General features: G+C 45.3%; 1 protein-coding gene across 3 annotated transcripts in view; it reads left to right on the plus strand.

The window, feature by feature from the left end:
• GABRA4 (gamma-aminobutyric acid type A receptor subunit alpha4) overlaps positions 1–10,110 on the plus strand; it is a 621,559-nt gene extending 611,449 nt beyond the window's left edge. For all 3 annotated transcript variants that reach the window (XM_078678233.1, XM_078678232.1, XM_078678234.1), the window contains one exon: positions 9,450–10,110. In XM_078678233.1, the coding sequence (XP_078534359.1) occupies positions 9,450–9,986 (537 nt within the window). In that variant the 3' untranslated portion in view covers positions 9,987–10,110. The remainder of the gene's footprint in view (positions 1–9,449) is intronic.
• The last annotated feature ends 9,468 nt before the right edge of the window (positions 10,111–19,578 follow it).

Below are 19,578 nucleotides of genomic sequence, written 5' to 3' on the forward strand. Positions count from 1 at the left end.
TGTATGACGTTATAACGCATACTATTACTCCGCAGACCATTACAACGCGACTTTTACTCCGCATACCGTTACAACGCATAGCGCCTTGGGGCGCTGGATAGTGGTAAGTATAATTTACTATTCTAACTTCAGTCCCCGTGGACCCTAGGGAAGGTGTTGGATAGTAAATTATACTTATTCCCTATCCTAGAGCGCCCCCCAGCGCAATGCGTTGTAATGGTATGCGGAGTAAAAGTCGCGTTGTAATGGTAGTGCGGAATAAAAGATCTGTTGTAACGGGTGTATACCAAGGCTGGTTGTACCCAGATCCCTGGTGGTAGGACTTTTGGAACCACCATGCATGAATATTTGGGGGTGGTACAAACAAGAGTCAGACTATCACTAAGTGCATTGGTTCCAACGATTAGCAGTATGAGTGATGTCTACAGTGGCATCGCATTTTATGTGTCAAACTACAGGAGCAGCAGAAAAAACAAACCTTTTCATGACCAGGACTCCCATTGGTGTTCACTGACAGTAGGTCAGAGTACCTGGTTATTCTGGGTGCGGAGTGAGTATTTTTCCCGAGGAGCTGGATGGAGAATGGTCCTCACCTTCTTAGTGTAGAGAGTGGGAGCATCCAGAAAAAGAAAGCTTCTTGGTTGGATATTCTGGAGTATGGTGGTTCAGGGGTTTGAAAGGGAGGCAGGCAATCATTATGGTGCACCGTGCACCTGTCCTGCTCTTGGAGACAAGCCATTCTGCACATGCACATCCTTGGCTGGTGATTGACATCTGCCAGCAGGGTCGGCTCCACCGTTGGAGCGGAGGAGCGGAAACCCACTTAAATGCGCTGAGATGAAAAATAAAATGGAAATTCATGATTACCATTTTATTTTCATCCTGACATCCTCCCGTACTGAACTAGCGGCAGGATGAGGGTGAGGCCGCTGCTGAATGACAGCAACAGGGATTGGGAGGTGGGTGGGTTGTTTTTCTCCACCCGTCTTGCGACGGCCAGGCAGACATGTGCACTTTGAAATATCTAACCCAGCTGTCTTAGGACAGGTGAGTTAGAGCAACTGCAGGCCTCCATAACACTGTGGAGAGCCGCGAAAGGCCATTACCTCCAATCAGGACGCTGCTCTCATGCTGGTGAGTGCAGCGCCCTGATTTGTCAAGGGAGTTTCCTGGTGTCCACGGTGCAGGGCGAGGTCTGGTGCAGTAGGGCCAGTTGTCTGTTAAGTGTTTGTTTTAATATAGTTTAAGTATATATTTGCGTGCACCAGCTTTGTTTGATTTTTTTTATTTTATCTGAGCGCGTGCGTCCCCCTCTTCCCAATGATGCCAGCTGCCGCTTTCAGCCAGTGCAGGTATTGCATCAAAACCCCTGTGCTATTCTCATGGACATAATGCCATCATTTAATCAGTCTGCTCTGTTTCGCCTGCGACCTCATCTTGCCTACAGCACTTTGCATTCTGCAATTCTGAAACTTCACCTTCCACAGTGCAAAGTGCTGTCACCAGGACTAGATGAAGGTGCCACACGTGAAATGGCACCAGGAGCTATGCACCCCTTCTAATTGTAAAAGACATAAACTTTGACCCTGGTGATGGCAACAGTGCAATATGATTACATAACTTTGAGGGGAAAAGAACTCCAGGCAGCAGTATGCTAATAAACAGTGATTTGTGACAGACATAAACTGACGTATAGCTAGCAGAAAAGAAAACGTAGAGCTGCGTTAGTAATGTCATTGTTTACCATTAAATGTGGCTGCCAAGAAGCCCCAAATCATTTGTGAATTCTTCACCAAGCCCTGGATTTTTACCTGTAAGTATTCTTCATTCTGTCTTTTTTTGTCATAATCTTATAAAGGTAAGCTCAAACCCTTAGCTCCAGATTGCTGTTCTCTGCACAACCAGGAAAGACTGGGCGTGTCACAAGTGATATCACGAGAGCATTTGCAGCTGTTGGCTAATTCGTGCTCGAGATGTGGGCAGCCGCTGCAATGCACCGTCCCTCCGCCCATTTTGCTTGTTGCAGGAGCAGAAGTGAACTGAGGGTAAAATGGAGCCAAATGAGGTGTTCTCTAGCCTCCATGCACAGCGTCCTTTGTCTCCCTAGGTGTAACCAAAGGAGCTTAAGAATGTTTTGTTTGCTCCAGAGCCCCCTTTCCTGATGCAAGTTGAACTCCATTCAACCAATTTCCATGGCAAAGTGCCTTAAACATTCAAAGCACTTCGCATGATAACAAGGGCTGTAGAGGTGGGCTCGCCACTGAAGTCCTTCTGCATTTCAAAGGGGTACATTCATGTGAAAATGAACCCCAAAAATCTGAATGACTGAATCCACATACATTTGTCGAGCCCGGGGCTCGCAGGTCAAGCTCACAGTAGAAAGTAGTATCCTAAACACGTCACTGGATAAAAATGCTAACAAAAACGTTTAAGCAGCTTGTAGGCGGATTTCGATTGAAAATTCGTTACTACTCCTGGAAGCCCATATGTGGAAGCATCTAGGAGGCGCATTTTAATATCAGAAGCGTCAGGTGCTCTATTTATTCCTGGACTTTATTCACCATGTGATATGGACAAAGGGAGGATGTAAAGTGGTGAAAGACTCCAGCATTTTAGCCAAAACAGAGGGTCTCCCTTTAAATCAGGGAGGGGTGGTGATATTTCACTGACAAACGATTTTGTTTTCCTGGCACAATAAATTCTGCAGCGTTGACCTGAGGTCGGGTTTTAGTTCTGCCTATACGGAATTAATGTTTTTATTTTTTGAGCAAATCTACAGAACATGCATCCCCTGAAAGAACTCCTCAGCACCCCTAACCTCCCCACCATGACCCCCCTTGTTGTCATTTTTCCTCTAGTGAACCTTTGACCAGTGGTGCCTAATAGGGCAGGAAAGCTAATGCTTCTGTTTCTAAACCCTGCCATTTGTTCCTGTCTCCCTTGGAAGGGATGTTGACGGTGTGGGGCGGAGGGAAGACATCTCCCATTGGAGGGTCGGCTAGAAGTTTCACACATGGGGTCTCTTTGATAGCCGCGGAAGAGGAGGGTTTATGAATTGTAAATATTTTGGGCGAACATGATTATGGCGTTGAAGTCTTTTATGTTTTTTTTTAATTATTTTTTTTATTGGGTTGGCACTTTATGGTCATAGCTGATTAAAACTGTAGCGTTCCATCTATTAAGCACTTTTGTCAAACAAGAGACACTCAGTTGGATACTAACTTGTCATATTTAATATTCATTTGCTACACATTCAGTTTTTTCAGAAGTTACTAAAGAAATAGCTTCAAAACAGGTTTCCCTTCAAATTACACAAAAAGTAAATAATCTGTTCTAAAGTTTTCAGTCACCCTGCCCTGCCAAATTCCAGCTGTGAAACAAATGCAGCCGGAGACAGAACACTGACCACACGTGCAGGGCAGCCGCATTAATCATTGTACACAAGCCCCCGACCGATAGCCTGGCAATATTAATGGTGAACACTTTTGGGGATGTTCATCCTCTAATTCAATATAATGCTGTGCGGTAAAATCACGGTGTTCAAGTTTTCCCCGGTGAGACATGACTTCCCCATCTATAGTTCTGCCTGTCGAACTGTGGAACAAGACAGTAAGGAGCGATTTCTCCCGTTCAAAGCACGCAGATCTGGCGTCTTACACTTTTTTTGTGCACACATTCCACGGCGGTTCACCTGAAGAAATTTGTACACAAATAATAATCCTGTTTGTGCAAACACGTTTACTTTGCACCCGATCCTGGATTACCGGTACAAGTGTAACAGAGGCCTTGGACTTTATTGTCGGTTATTCCCCAACTCTCCAATGAAGTCATCTAGGACATAACGGGGTGTGACCCCAACGTCAGGCCCCCATCACTTGTATAAACACGAACAAAACACACATTTGTTTCCCATAAAAATCGCAGTCATTGCTAAAATGCCCTTTTCCCGACAGGCAACGACAAGTGACATCACATCCGGTAAGGCTACGCCACACCAGACTTGCCTGAAGAGATGTCTCCCATCTTGAATACAACAAAATGCACGGTGTGAGAAATTGACATTGCTCACCCTTTGGCATCCATGACATCAGAGTTGAACCCTTATCCCACTCTTAGCCTCTCTCTATTGACGGTCCAGCCTCCATGATTTCTGTCAGTGGTAAACAAGCGTTGGCAAAGCAAACACACGGTCATTGACAGGTAACTGATAGATAAAGTAGAATTAGGGCTTTACGTGGGATGAAAAAACTGAGGAGTCTCTCAAAGGGGGGTGGCAAATGTAATTAAGGGTGTGGCTTAAAAACATGTAAGCTAAAAATCTGCACTTAGTATAGTGCGCCGCCCAACTTGTATTTTGTTGTTTCTGTCATTGCACCCAGATATATGACACAACAAGTAAGATCAGACATACAACAAGTCAGGACTATTGGCTTTGTCAATGGTTGTTAGCTGCATAAGATAACTATGCACCAACTATGGTTTGTAAATAATATTGAAAAAGCTTTGACTTAAAGCCCTAGTGACACCACAACAATGTTGCTGCTCTACAGTAGAATACAATGGTGAAGGTAACTCTTCTAAAAAGGATTGCATTTAATTTCTCTGGGTCGGATTAAACATATGGCTGAAAGGGGGGATATTTTGAATCCCTGCTAGTTCAATATAGAAGGACACAGCTCTCCAGCTTGCCCTGCCTGGCCCGCTGAGGTCCTGCTGAGGGGCCCCATCATTGTTCCGACTGGGCTGTAACTGAAGAGAAACAATATAACTTGTTACTTTGTTTCTCTTCAGTTCAGTCCCGGGTGCAGAGCATAGGAGCTCAGTGCAGGCTGCAGACTGCACCTGCTTTCTCACACTCACAGCTCTTTACCGAAGAGCTGAGGGGCCCCCTTTACCTACTGAAGGCTGGGGGCCCCCCACAATCAGGGGGCTGCAAAGGTGTTTGTTACGCCCCTGTGACCAGTGAGTCTGGACAAGTATAGCCAACCCAAAATTCGCACTGCTAGCAAAAATGTACTGTTAAGGTAAATGGTTACCACTCCCATTATCTCAGTGTTACTCCTCAACCCACGACCCGCACATCCTGCAGGCAATTCCATGCCTAATCTTTGAAGGCCATCCAATAGGCTGTCCCATTTGGGAGCTCAGAACGTCATTTGTACAAGGAGAAGGCAGTGGCTGCTTCCAACCACTGGTGCGATTCAACAGCCTCTTTCAAAGACAGCCATTAACTCTTCCTCATTCTAAATCAAATGGTAGACAAACACCTCTGATGCAAAACACAGGCACCACATCTACCTCTGCAATCTCTTCCCCCACCTAGCCATCAAACTTTGAATCACACAGAGAATTCATACAACTCGCAGCTAACACAGTAATATCTTCTAAAGGGAGAGGACAGCACTGGCTCAAACACTAACTTACTACACTTCAAATATATATAGGTCACATTAACATTTTTGAAACAAACTGGTGATTCTTGCCTGACTGGGAATAGGAAATACATTTCACAATCTAGCATATCATCTTGGACAAACTGAAATATTATTCCCAACAAGCTTTTTCAAAGTGGGCACTTGCTTCAGATTTACAGACAAGCCAAACAAGCCTAACTTAGGTTATCCCCAAGAAAAATATTCTTCCTATGTTCTTGAAAAGATAAATCTAGCGCTTATTTATGAGAGCCCTACATCATTTTGGCACCATGTAAGGTGTTACATGCGTGGTGCAGAGCTCTCGATCAGATTTATGAAGCCACGGAAAGTCACCCAATGTGGCTTTGAGTTACCAAATAAATATTGAGTATGGCAACGTAGTGCAAATCGCTATGTCACTTTACTCTGCACCCGAGAGGCGTTCCATGAGTGTTGTGGTGGGTTTTCCCACGCAAGGTCCATGGATTTTGATGCTGCCCCAGATTTACAAAATCATATAAATCTGGTGAAGCGCCAAATCTGTATGCCTCCCGAGGTGAGACATAACGCGGAGAAATATATTTATTTCTCCTCGTTTTTCCACTTTCTATGTGTGCTTGTTAGACCTGGCACCATTGGCGTGGGTCTCCATTCCATTTTTGCTGTTGCCTCATGTATTTTTGCTGGTGTTAGATGCGTTGGGCACTGTGCCACTGCTGCCCAGTGCCACAGTGCTAGTGCTCCCTATTGTAAATTGATGTATTAATCAGTGGTTCCATGTTTGGCTAGTTGGTTTACTTGTCAGACTCTAGTCTAGTGCAGTGAATGTGCCAAGGGCGTGTAATTCCAAATGCTGATAGTGGGCCTGCAGCACTGGTTGTGCCACCCACAGAAGCAGACTTGTAAAATGTGTCTGAGGTCTGCCATTGCAGTGCCTGTGTGCAGTCTGGTACTGTCATGCTGACTGGGCAAGTGCACCCACTTGCCTGTCCCTAAACCTTCCCTTTTCTTCATATCAGTCACCCCTATGGTAGGCCCAAGTGCAGGGTGCATTGTAAGTATAAGGTAGGACAAGCCCTGATGTGTGTGGCTTGTCCTAATAGTGAATTATAGCCATTTTCGTTTTTCACTATTGCAAGGCTACCACTTCCCCATAGGCCAGAATGGGCTGTTAGATTATTACATGTTTAGAATCCTAACTGTCTCAGAGAACAGGGTGGAAATTCGAGTGTAGTATGCCTGAACTCAGAATGATAAAATGCATCTTTTAGCGAAGTTGGTTTTAACATTCTGTGTTTGCAAATGCCACTTTTAGAAAGTAGGTATTTGCTTGCCTAACCTTTCAAGCCTGCCTCTGCTAGTTTGTGTATTCCTGTGTCTGGTTTTGTGAGTGACAGGGCTGGGGGTTTCCAAGAGAAAGGATGAGTCAGTCCAGTGGTGAATAGAGAGATCTGCTTCTAGATGGGAGGGAGGAGCTGCACCTGGACCTTGAATAGGGCTGTGCCTGCCTTCCACAATGCTGGCTCCACCCCCTGGGGAGCGGCTGATGTCTCTTCCCTGCACACTGAAAGAAGAGGAGGAGTCCTGTAAACAAAGTGCTCCAAGACTGTACTTGCCTCCCACAATGCTGGCTCCACCTCCTGTGGGGCGTCTGATGTGCCTGCCCTGCACTGTGAAAGGAAAGGAGAAGTCTGGTAAACAGAGTGTTCAGAACTGGTTTGGACTGGGCAATGGCCCCTCTTCCCACAGAGAACAAAGGACTTTGGGGTATAAATATTGGGACCATGATCCCATGAGATTAGATCACTTTGGACTACAAGAAGAAACCTTTGCTGAGGAGAGGAACCTGAAGAAACTGAGGAGAGACTATCCCTAAGCTGAAGTGCTGCTTGGGGGATTGGCCTGCAGTGGTTGCCTGACTGCCAAAGAAAGGAGAAAGAACTTTGTGTGCTTTACTTTAAACTTGTGAAGGATCTCCAAAGGCTTGGAAAAGAGCTTGCCTCCTGCTGAAGTCTCAGGGACAACAGACTTCACCCCCCAGCTTCCAAAAAAGTATTCCTGATGTGCCTGCAGCTGTGCTGGACTTTGTGGGGGATTTGCATGTCGCAAGGAGCTGGAAGCGTGACTCAAGATCGAGAAGCGTGTCGCAGAACCGCCGCTGCCACTTCACAACAGGAAGCGCCTCGCATCACCAGAGAAGAGAATCGATGTCGTCGCAGACGCCGAATCATCACCGGGTAGCGTGACGCAAGAGAGAAGGATGCCGCCACATCTCTGAGAAGCGTGTCACAGGGCCTGTCGTGGCTCATCGCCGGAGAAGAGGATCGACGTCACCGCAGACGCCGACACATCGCTGGGAAGCTTGTCACAGAGCCAGTCGTAGCTTACATCTCGTGAAGTATCTTGCATCGCCGGAGAAGAGGATCGGCGTCGCCGCAGACGTCGCTGCATCACCGGGAAGCGTGTCGCATCAAGGACAGAGCGTCATCTTTATCTCTTTGCACCCGAACTTCACCGCATTTCCATCGCTGCAACATTGCGGTTTGTGGATGCGCAACTCATCGTAAGGTACATTGACGCAAAGTGTCGCATCTTAAGAACTGAACTGAACTAAGCTAAATCTACCCTCTTAAAGTAACAGTATTGTGTATTTTTGTTGTTTATGGTCTTGTGGTAACTCCATATAAAGTATACTTATTTTTATTTATATAAAACCTGTGTGGTGTCCATTTGTAGTGTTGTCACTTGGTTACTGTATGTGGTCACAAATGCTTAACACACCGCCTCTGAGATAAGCCTGTCTGCTCGTGCCAAGCTACCAAGGGGGTGAGCAGGGGTTATTTTAGGAGTGTAATCCCCTTATCCTGACTAGAGGCAAGGGTCCCTATTTGTCACAAGTACCTACCTGTGCCAACTAGAGACCCACAAATCTAACAGTGCTGCATTCAGCATCCATAGAAAGAGGAAAACACCTCTTAGGATTTTTTTTGTGCAGGACGGTGTCTCTTCCTGCACAAAAACAATCCTGCATGCAACGGAGGCACCCTTGCATCATGGTGCAAGGTTCTCTATGTGGGCACTAGGTTGCCGAAACAGCAGCAGCACATGGAGAAAGGCAGGAATGCTCCATATTGCATAAGCATGATGCATTCCTACCCTTTCACTTTGGCGTAGGGCAGTGCAGCAAGGTGACTTGCTGCACTGCCCTATGCCAAAATCCCGTAAATCAGGGCCCCCGTTTTTCAAATACATTTAGATATACACTTTCCTTGTACATCTGTACATATTTTGTTAAGTAATTCTTCAGTAGTGCCAATCCACATTCTCACTATTATCCTATAAGTTCGAATATAGAAGAATTTCGAAGAAAGCAAACGGATTTACAAGTGTGCCAAAAGATTACGCTGATGTTTGTTCTCCAAATCATTCAGATTTGACTCAACTTTACAATTGGGCTTATTCGAAATTACGTAGTTGAACTTTAGGAAATCTCACAAAATGTAAGCAAATTTACAGACATTTTCATGAAATTCACATTGCAGTATTTCACCTGAAAACTGTATGCGAGAGCATACACCCCACATTCAAAAGTCATGGACATGTATGCAAGGGGAATGGTTTAGGTCGAAAATGTCTCCAGATAGACATCTACTTAAAGCTGCCTCCAGCAAGATATTTTCTGCTTGCGCCTGTCCTCCGTAGCAAAATGTGTGCGAAATGTCACAACTACAAAATGTACAGAATATTGTGCAACATGAAAGTAGTAAGTACAGGGAATGTCGCAGGCATATTTAAAAGCTCACATTGGCGAGGTCAAAATGTACATTCTCATTTTCAAAGTTAATGATGAAAATGTGATCAACCAGTAATCCAAGAACATCGACGTTTCAATATTCCAGGCTTATCTTTTCTGTTGAGCTCCAGTTTGTCACACTTTTATTTTGCATTTTTTTTTAAAGGGCATGCTGATGACTATATGACAAGTTTATTATGTAATGTCAATAACATGCTTATTTTTTGTTTTGATTTTTTCAGAATGTGGATTCAAATTTAAATGTGAGGAAAAGAACCAACATCATGCTACAAGCTGAGTGTGATGGAGGAAATCTGCCTGACACAGGTCTAAATGCTAAAACCGATATTCCCAAAGGAGTTGGTCAAGTTTCTTCAGCATTCACATCCCCAGCTCGTTCTATGTCAAGCCCCAACCCTTTTAGTCGAATTAATGCAGCAGAAACACTGTCCGTTTCAAAATATACAGCCCCAGCTCCACCTTCTACTCCGACTCTAACTGGTCACGTACCTCAACGTGTTTTAACTTGCTCCACCTCCATGAACAGTTTGCTCGGATCCAGACTGGAGAAAATTCAAACCACAGGCAAAACTGGGGGTTCATCAACACAGCTCTCGGCGGGGCCGCCGCCGCCACCGCCAGCATCATTCTCTGGCACAAGTAAAATAGACAAGTATGCACGCATTCTCTTCCCTGTGACATTTGGGGCTTTCAATATGGTCTATTGGGTGGTGTACCTGTCGAAGGATACCATGGAAAAATCTGAAAGTCAAATGTAGTATTGCTGCTATGTAGTAATGTCTTAACCTATACCATAACTGTAATCTGGTTCAGGGTTTATTTTTATCGACGTTGAAATGTAAATCAAACATATTTGTGGAAATAAATACAAATTGACTGGTTTCTGTTGTCTGGTTAATTAACAAGGAGCAGAGAAAATGGAGTAAATTTGTCGTTTTGTAGAATTAGATGCACAGTTTAATATTGTATGCTCTCCTGTTTTCTATCTTATACGCTCCTACTGATGAAACTGTGACAACATTATTCCTTCATTTTCATTTTCGCTCTGTCTTGCTGATCAAGATACAAGTCCGTAAGTGGAAAAAAGTGTGCAGTTTCAGAGCTGTAAATGAGTTTGCGATAAAAAGTTGCAGAGCAAGTAATCAGCTATTTGCCATATAAAGATAAAGAACTAGGGTCGGTCAGACCGCAATTCCCCATGTTCTGAATGAAATATGCCTAATAAAGAATGCACAGACCTCTCAAATTACTTTGCCGTTTAGTCTGAATATATGGATGAGTACAGAAACCGTCGATGAATTCAGGTTACTTGTACAGATATGGCCTGATAACTAGCTTCTCAATGCTGGATTTATCTCGATTCAACCTGGCACTAATTTACAAACTCTTACGACATTTTTAAACATTCCAACACTAATCCCTTAAAATAGCATTCTACATAAAGACCCTAATCTTGAAAATCCTGATGAGGGGACTTGGAAAGACAGGTCAGATTGGAAACCGGAAGCCTCATCTTTCCAATATGCTTCAGGTGGCAGGCTGAATCCAGAAACTTTTTCTGTAGTGCCTCTGTGTGCCTATAGCCAGGACCACTGGAATTATGCAGCAGGAGAGAGACAAATTATGCATCAGGGTTGAGTACATTTTGAGGCACTGCCCGGGCATTAGTTGCGACTTATTAGTACCAGTTTAACATGCAAAAAAAGCAATAAGCAACAAAATGCTGACCAGTCGATTTTTGAAAAGAGCCTTCCACCGTGCTGGAACACGTGTTGCTGCAGTTTTAGGAACTTTTGAACCGTTTGACCTAGAAGCAATTTTTTGGTTAAAATCTGCACATTATGCAGCAGATGATAGATTATGGGGCAAATGCTGCAAGTCTATATTTCTGCGAAAATTGCCGCGACTGCACAATGGCATGGTTCCAATGGTCCTGCCTATAGATGGTTACAGGTGGCTCCAAATTGACCCTGTTTCTGTGGACATGACATGCATGTATATGAAGGTTGCCACTTCAAAGTGCTGTCTTCAGTTCCTTTCTTTCCACACCACAAGATGCGGATCTAGAGCTATCTCTAGTCTTGATTGAAATATTGTTCTTCCGTGGGCAAGGGACAAGCCACTTCACAAAATGACACGGTTTAGACCCTGTAAGGAATTTCGCATACAAATGGCTGTGACAGACTCTCACCAATTTTGCATGTGGTGTCCGATGTTGAGCCACAACCCTAAGGTTTGCAGTGACTGCACATCAGTGAAGTCAAAGGCCATACTAGAGTGCAAGGCGGAATTCAGACCGTTTCTGCCACTCACACTCTCCCTTGAAGGCATGATGGCAGAACCATACATGTCGCTCTCAATGTCGTTCCACTTCGGAACTGACTTCACAACATGGTCCAACACAACCACAATTTCTGGGGTTTGTCAACAATCCTAATCAGATCAAAGAGTTCTCTGTGTCCTTGCTACAACTCTTCGGATCTTTGCCGACTCCCTCTGTGGTGCCTGCAAGCCCCACAAAGCTGAGAGGTTCTCCACCTGGATTACCTTGGTCAGGTTAACCCTCAGCTCCAGCAGGACCCTTTGAGCCCATGACTCCATTTCCTCCAGTTTATCTGCCTTCACGATGCCGGCTGCACACCCTGCGTTCCCTGTTCAGCATGTATTAAGCAAACAATTATGATAAGGGTGATGTGAGTGGCCAACCTTATCAGGAGGAGAATTAGTATGATGACCTTCAGGAGGCTAGTGGCCTTGATACCTCCCATGAAACCGACTCCTCTCTACCCCTTGCCCTGCCACTGAGGAGAGTGATTCTCGTGCCATGGCTATGTGTAGGGCTGCAGAAGTCCTTTACAACCAGCATCTGACCTTAGAGGTCAAGATCAGTGTACCTAGGGAGGTTCTTCAACCTTGGCAGACATCTACTAAGGACCCTCGGTTAACCACCATATTACACGACTCCACCACCCTATCTCAGCTCCCCTTGTTGTCGCAGACATCTGCAAGCAAAACGAATCCCAAAACCTTTCTGACTATTTCCCCCTATAGGGAGTTGAAATAGGCCGAGAAGTACGGGGAAAGAGCCTTTTAATTAACCAGCTTTGGGCTCAGGTCAATGAGTGCCTGCTGGATTGCTATTCTCATGCCCTTTTGGGTCTCGGTGGCCCAAGTCCTATCAAGTGTCCCAGAAGGTCTCCGAACGGTCCTTGCCTAGGCCATTCAGGAACATTGTGAAGCAGCTAAGTTCACAATTCGTTGTGGTATGGACACCACCAATTCCTTTGGGTGGGCTACCATGTCGCCATTCGCTGCCATGCTTAGCTGCAGTCCACTGCTTTTCCAGCCATCCCTTATGGACATGTTATTCGATGGGGCTTACCTGTTTGTGAACAAGGCAGACTCTGCCTTAGAGTGGTTCATGGAGAGCAGGGCTCTTGCACACTTCCTTGGCTTATCTGCCCACCTCCCCTGGCGCATCAGCCCCACTGTTCCTGTCATTGCTTTTGCAGAGGTACCCCATACCATCAACTAATCCAACCCCAGCAATCCAACCCCCCCAGCATGACATCTAGCAGTTTCACAGCTGACGCCATGGCACTCCCCACCCCCACAATCACCTTGACTGGCTGCTCAGTCCACTACCACACCCCTCTCAGGACCTCCTGCTAAACCTCTTTAGCATGCACTTAGCAGAGCTCAGTCACCCAGTGGGAATAGCACGATCCAATGATTCTTGCTGGGTTGGTAGGCCATAAAATCCAACAGGTGGGTCCTGTATTTTTTTCAGAAGGGTTATGCTTTACTCTTCCTTTCTGTACCGCTGCACCTTATACAGTCCCACCAATGACTGATGGATTGCCATCTTTCTGGTTTGTGACAGGCCCTTTTGGCCATAGGGACCATCAAGAAGGTACCTGCGTTAAAAGTAGGATAGTTGCTCTTTCCGTTAGTTTCTGGTGCCCAAGAGGGATTGAGGTTCCCTGCCTATTTTAGACCTGTGCCCTCCTCAATGCATTCCTCTGAAAGAAAAAGTTCAAAATGTTCAAAGGTCTTGTTTATCCTCGACCATGAATACTGGATGGTGGCATCGAACATGCAGGATGCCTATTTCCTTGCACCCGTTCTAAAGGCTGTGTTCTCCTTTGGTATCACGAGTGCCCCATGGTTGTTGGCAAACATGGTGGCAGTGCATTTTTGGCACCGCTACATGAGTCCTCTTTTCTACTTCTGTCTAAGCAGAATTCTTGAAGTATCTGTTCAGCAAGCACTCCACTGGGATAGCACAGCACAGCACAGCACAGTTACCGTATGTGGGCCAATAACTCCTACCCACTTAAAGTCACCCACAGCCATTGTATATAACTTGGTCCTCACCTACAAGTCCAGGGCTGCCCTGCATTCCTGTATGGATCTCTGGCTGTGGATTCTGGACACCCTCCTGAGCCCTCTAAAGGGGGAGGTTTATGCCTGCCCCACTGACTCCACTTAGGCTGCAATTATCTTCAAACTCCTCTTCATTCGCATTACCCTGGGGTAGTTTCTTCCTTAGGCATGGTTGTATAGTGGTTCCCAAACTTTTTCAACCTGCGGCTCCCTTGACCCATTGGCCATTGCCCGTGGCTCCCCACTGTTACTATTTCTGGAGGGTGGGGTGGATTTAAGCCTGACCTCGGGAGTCCTTGCTTTTTTCTCCCTGAAAATAATTGGGATGAAGCAGAAGAAGGTGTTATATTCAGATATGCAGGGTGTTTCGTATTACTAAGGCAGCACCTCTAACAAAATATTCCTAGTTACACTTCTTTGTCCATGCCTTTTTCAGAGTACTGTCTCAAACTTTTTATCCCACTAACAGTGCTAGAAAACACCCCTATGCATGTAGGCCCCATTCCCAAAGTGTTTCTGTGGTTGCATGCACTTCCATTTCTACCCAAGTCATACGTGCCAACACACCTGTCTCAGCAGGGTGACTCACAATTTATTAAACCACATGCAACTTTATTTTTGCTGTCTCCTCCCTAAAATGGCCTCCAAATCAATGTAACTCAAATAAATTCTTCAGAGTTTATTTTTTTTAAACATCCCTTTTCCATTCTTCCAAATGTTGGCACTATGCCGTAAATGCTGTTCTACTTCCCTGTGCTCAAGGAGGGAGCAGAACTGTCTGGAAATGGGTGAGTACTGAAAGAAATGTGTACTGGAAATACCTATGATTCAAGTACAAATGTCAATCCTTAATAATACTTAATACACAGGATAACTGTACTTTCCTGATAACTTGCATTGGTGTAAAATGCCTTTGGGAAAAAAAAACTATTTACGAGTCTAACAAAATAACTCAGGCATCTTCCCCTTACTTTGGGAGTATGGAATGTGTGGTTCCAGTGAAATATGGAGGTCATCTCCCTCGACATGCCATTAACTAAGAACTACATTGACAGCTTCAGGCATGTCACTTAGAAATCATCGACATCATGCGTTTAATTCTAATTAGTTTAACTGAAGCCAACAGCCCCTTCAACATTAAATGCATTAAAACGCTTGGTGTGCGGCTCCCCTGGCTAGGTTTGATGGCTCCCCAGGGAGCCTCGGCGCACAGTTTGGGAACCTGTACCCTATAAGCCTCATCCCAGGCTCTTAGGGCTTTAATCAAAGCAGGTCCGTTGGGTTTAGCTCCCATGATGATTTTTATCTCTGTATAAAACGTCCACAGATCATCCCTCCTCTTTGAGGACAGATTTGCCACGTAAAGATGTGTGTCTCCTAGTCGAAAGTGGCTCCTGAGCTGTGTTAAAAAACAAGTGGAAAACATTTTCCTCCTTTACTTGAACTTTTAAGAAACTTGCCAAACGTTTCAGAAATACTCCTCCCCTTCTTTGGGAAGTTTGTGCACCTTTTTAGCGATAGAACCTTGGCGTTCAACAATGTTCATAGACAATACATTTTTGGGAGCAAGAACTTCCTTTCTAGGTGTCCACCTATGTGAATTCTCAGAAGTCTTAACTTTAACAACTGTATGTTACTGAAAACACAGATTCTGGATCCCACTGTTGCCACCAATGTGAGGAAATGGGGTGTATTATATTGTGTTGTTGTGCGAATACACTGAGCCATACCCTTACCAGCCACTTTATGTCCAGTAGGTTTCGTCTATAAAACCCTCAGCTCAGCCTTGGGTAGCTGTGGCACTGAACAACAAGGCTGTTAGAAATTGGGTTTCTGGTAGGCAAAGGTATGCGCCCTGTGTAAGCAGGAATCATGATCATAGCCAGTGTAAGTCAGCAACACAGTTTAAATTAACCTGTGCTCACCCTCTGGTACCTTGGCACAGAGCAGTCAGGATTAACTTGAGAGGAAATGTTTAAAGCATTTGTACAACACTTCGATGGGTAACAGTAAAAACACCACACAAAGACTCCACATCAGTTTAGAAAAATAGCTTGTATTTTTTCAACAAAACAGCCAAAATTACAAAAACCAATAAGTAGAAGTCAAGATAATATTTTTTAAAGAATAAATGTGTCTGTAGTGCTTAGTAACAGATAGCTCAAACTGGGGCTATCTGGTTGTTCTTGGACGGGATAAATCAAAAAGTTCAGGCCAACTAGGACGGAGCACAGGTTGGATACAGGGACTAGCCATGGCTCACTGAACAATACCATGGATTCATAGACGTCGAGGGCGTTGCATGGAGCAAAGGAGGCGATGCATGGCTGCTTATCCTACAGATGTATCGATGCATCGGTTCCAACCTGTGCAAAGTCAAGGATGTATTGAGAGTCAAGTTGCGCTGAGCATTGGGGCGATGCATCACCGTCAAAACGCTGGGCAGTCGGCAATGCGAGCAGTACAAAGTGATGTGTTGGCGCCAAGCCAAACTATGCCAGAGATGTGTCAGAAACAGGACGATGCATTGCGCAGTCAGTGATGTGGTGTCCACGATTTGTTCGGCAGCGGTGATGCATTGGTGTTGAGGGAAATGTACCAGTTCCAATTGGCACAATGTCATTGATGTGTGGATTTTCTTAAATGCAGCACTTGGTACTCACTTCCAAGGGCTTAGGACTGGATTTGCACCACTTGGCCGAGCTGGACTCACAGCATACAGAGTCCAGGTGTTGTATTTTATATCCCTGAGACTTCAGAGAACAGGAGGCAAGCCAACAAGCCCTTGGGGATACCAAGTAGCATCAGGCAGCAGACCAACACTGCAAAGTAGTTCAGTAAAGTGGCAGTCCCTCCAGCAGCACAGCAGCACCTCTTCCTGTAAAATGGCCTCAATTCCAGAAGTGTTATGATTTGCTGGTGTCAGAGGCCCAGACATTAAACCCAGTTGGGCCTTTGCAATGGGGGAGACGTCAAAGAGATGCTTTGAAGTGAACAGAGTCCCGTTTTTTCCTGCCCTGGCTCCAGACTCACTACAGGGAAGTATGAGACCCTTTGTGTAGCGGATCTTTCAGGTCTAAGTGCCAGCTCCTTCCTCCCATCCTGCTCAGGATGACCCATCTGCATGTAGATAACCACTCAGTCACACCCACCCTTGCTTGGTGTATAGATATCTAGAGGGAATGCAGGAAGCCAGCTGTCACCAATCCCAGGTGTGTGTTCCAAAGTCAGGCAGAAGGCACCAAATTGTTACAGTAAGAAAATTTCAACTTTCTTAAAGTGGCATTTTCAGAACTGCAATTCAAAAACCCACTTCACCATCAGTTGTGTTTTTAAATTGCGATTCCAGAAACACCAAATGTGGGGGTCCCACCCCTTTCCAATATACTTATAGGATATAATAAGGAAATCCCATTGTTATCGTATGGGAGAGATGGGCCATGCAGTAGTGAAACACACATTTAAGAGTATTTCACCACAAAGACATGTAAAACTTAATGGGCTGTCCAGGGCCTAGCTTAGGGGTAACCTAAATGTAATAAATATGAAGATTTGGGCCTGGAAAGTTGGTTAACTTGCAAGGCCAACATAGCAGTTTAATACTGCACACACAGGCTCTGTAGTGGCATGCCTGAGACATGCTTAAAGGGCTACCTAAGTGGGTGGCACAATCACTGTTGCAGGCCCTCTAGTTGCATTTGAGTTAGAGGCCCTGGCCATATGCAGGGTGCTTTACTTATAAGTAAATCAAATATGCCAATTGGGGATAGACAAATGTTTATCCACACTTTAGCACTGATTATCAGTGGCAAAGTGCCCAGATTCCTAAAGTCGGCAACAACTAAATCAGTAAAAACAAACAAAAAAAGGTCAGAAGGGAAAAGTCACGGAAACCGCACCAAGGATGCTAGGTCTAGCAAAGGCTTACATGGAGGAACAAGTGTTAAGCATTTAAACAGCACCAAATCAATTGAAGATGTAATTGACAGAAAACCCAAGAAATTCAACATCAGACTTTACTTTTATGAGAATTTAACACTAGAACTAAAAAGATCAACTGGAGGGTTCTGAAGATATAGATTTGTGAAGCAATAATGAATCAAATCAATTTCACTCAACCGCTAACAAACCTTTGTAGAGTAGACAAATTGGACACAGAAACTTTTTCAAAGAAAACGTAGGTGAGTATCAATGTGGTTGTTTAGAAGTACTTGGGGCAATCAACTCCTCAAAGGAGCTAGTCATGGGGATCAGCAAGGTCCTCCAGACCAGTTATCTTTCCAGAAGAAGCAGTCCTTCAGCAGTTGCAAGCATTTTATCTACTTTGCAATGGATTCCTATGGAGTGGTCCTGATGCAAGGGATGCTAAAGATGCTCTAAGGATGCAGTGGATGCAACACAGTCAAAAGGAGTCTTCCTACAGAGATTTCTCATTTCACAAAGTTGGTTTTGGAGTCCTCGTTGTACTGTTGAGGCCCCATGGAGTTCTCTCTGGTCTAGCTGAATTCCATTCACCACTGGACTACCACTTGCCTGTTGTTGTGGTCACATGCCAATCCTTCCTGAGTCAATAACTCACCTTCTGAGGTGCCTAGCAACTCTCCAACAGCACTCCCAGGTTCAGTGAACTTGGGTTGGGTCTTGGTCATCAGTGCTGCATTGCGGTGGTGGTAGCGGCTTCAAGACTTTGGGCAACCAACTTTCCCCAGCAGGATTCTTCAGCTGTTGTGTCCCTGTGTTGCAAACAAGAGGCCAGTCAGCTGGCTATTTGAGTTCTCTTGGCTTCACTGGGCTCTGGAGACTGATTCAACTTGAGAAGGACATGGCAGGTGCAGTCCATTTTTTCAGTAGCCAACAAGAGCAGCATGTTCAGTCTTCGACAGAGCAGACCCTCTTTGCTGGTTCTTCCGTACAGCCTGCCCCCATTATGCTCAGAAAGCGACCTCAGGACAGGATGCGGCTGGTAGCAAATGGGTTACCAGGTATCCCCCTCTTATTGACCACTTCCTGTAGAGTGTAGCATCTGGTTATCCCAGGTTGTTCCATTCTTCCCTCTCCCAAGATGGTGAAACCCCCCTATCTCTGTTCAGTCCTCCCTTGCACACCCCTGGGGTGTGACCGCTTCAGGCCTACATGGCACTTGGGAAACTGGTTTGGCAACTGGGCTCCCCTCTCTGCCTCACATGCCAGCCTGTCACCCTCAACAATGGGGCAGCCTTCTTTCCTGGTGCTACTCGTCTGCCATTTAAAGGTGGCTTCACCCTTGAAGCCTGCCCTTTGGGGCTAACACCCAAGTGGCTTCCTACTGGAGAGAGGTAACACCTCCCTGCCCTGCAATCCTTCATTGGTCTCCTTCCTGAGAGTCATTGGCACATCTCCCCTGGCGGGTAGAAAGCTGTCTTGTGGAGTAGGTTCCAAGTGTGCCACGGAAGGCACAGGAGGTTTAAAGGCAATAAAGTAGTAGCTTTGCCAAAGCTGCAAACTACAACAAGTTATATTAATTTTGACTTGAGATACAAGTCGGGCTTAATGTAATGAGTTGTTTGATACCATGGAGTGTCCACTTTGTTCGCACCATTCAGGAGTTAGCACAGCTGCACTGTCAGCATGTAACCCTGTACTCATTGGGCAACTTAGTATTTCCATTGTGAAAAAAAGAAAATGCACTTGTTTTTCCGTCAAGACATGGAAAATACATGTCCTGTCTGTGTCATATGTTGCACCCTGCCTTAAGGGCTCGGTAGGCCTGCCAGAGGGGTGACTTGCACACATGCCCAAAGGAGGTGGTGGCTTTGCCATTGCTGTCACTGGCAAAGTTGGGCTAACAGTACACAACTGCTCTAACAGCCTACAGTGGTGGACTGGGGTACTTGTTTTACTTGGGGGACTTCTAGGGTGGTTCAATCAGCGCTGCAAGACTCCTCTCTAGCTTACTTGCCCTGGGGATCAGTGTACCATTTACTT

This window comes from Lissotriton helveticus, chromosome 2_2 (genome assembly GCF_964261635.1).
Source record: "Lissotriton helveticus chromosome 2_2, aLisHel1.1, whole genome shotgun sequence".
Classification (NCBI taxonomy): Eukaryota; Metazoa; Chordata; class Amphibia; order Caudata; family Salamandridae; genus Lissotriton; species Lissotriton helveticus.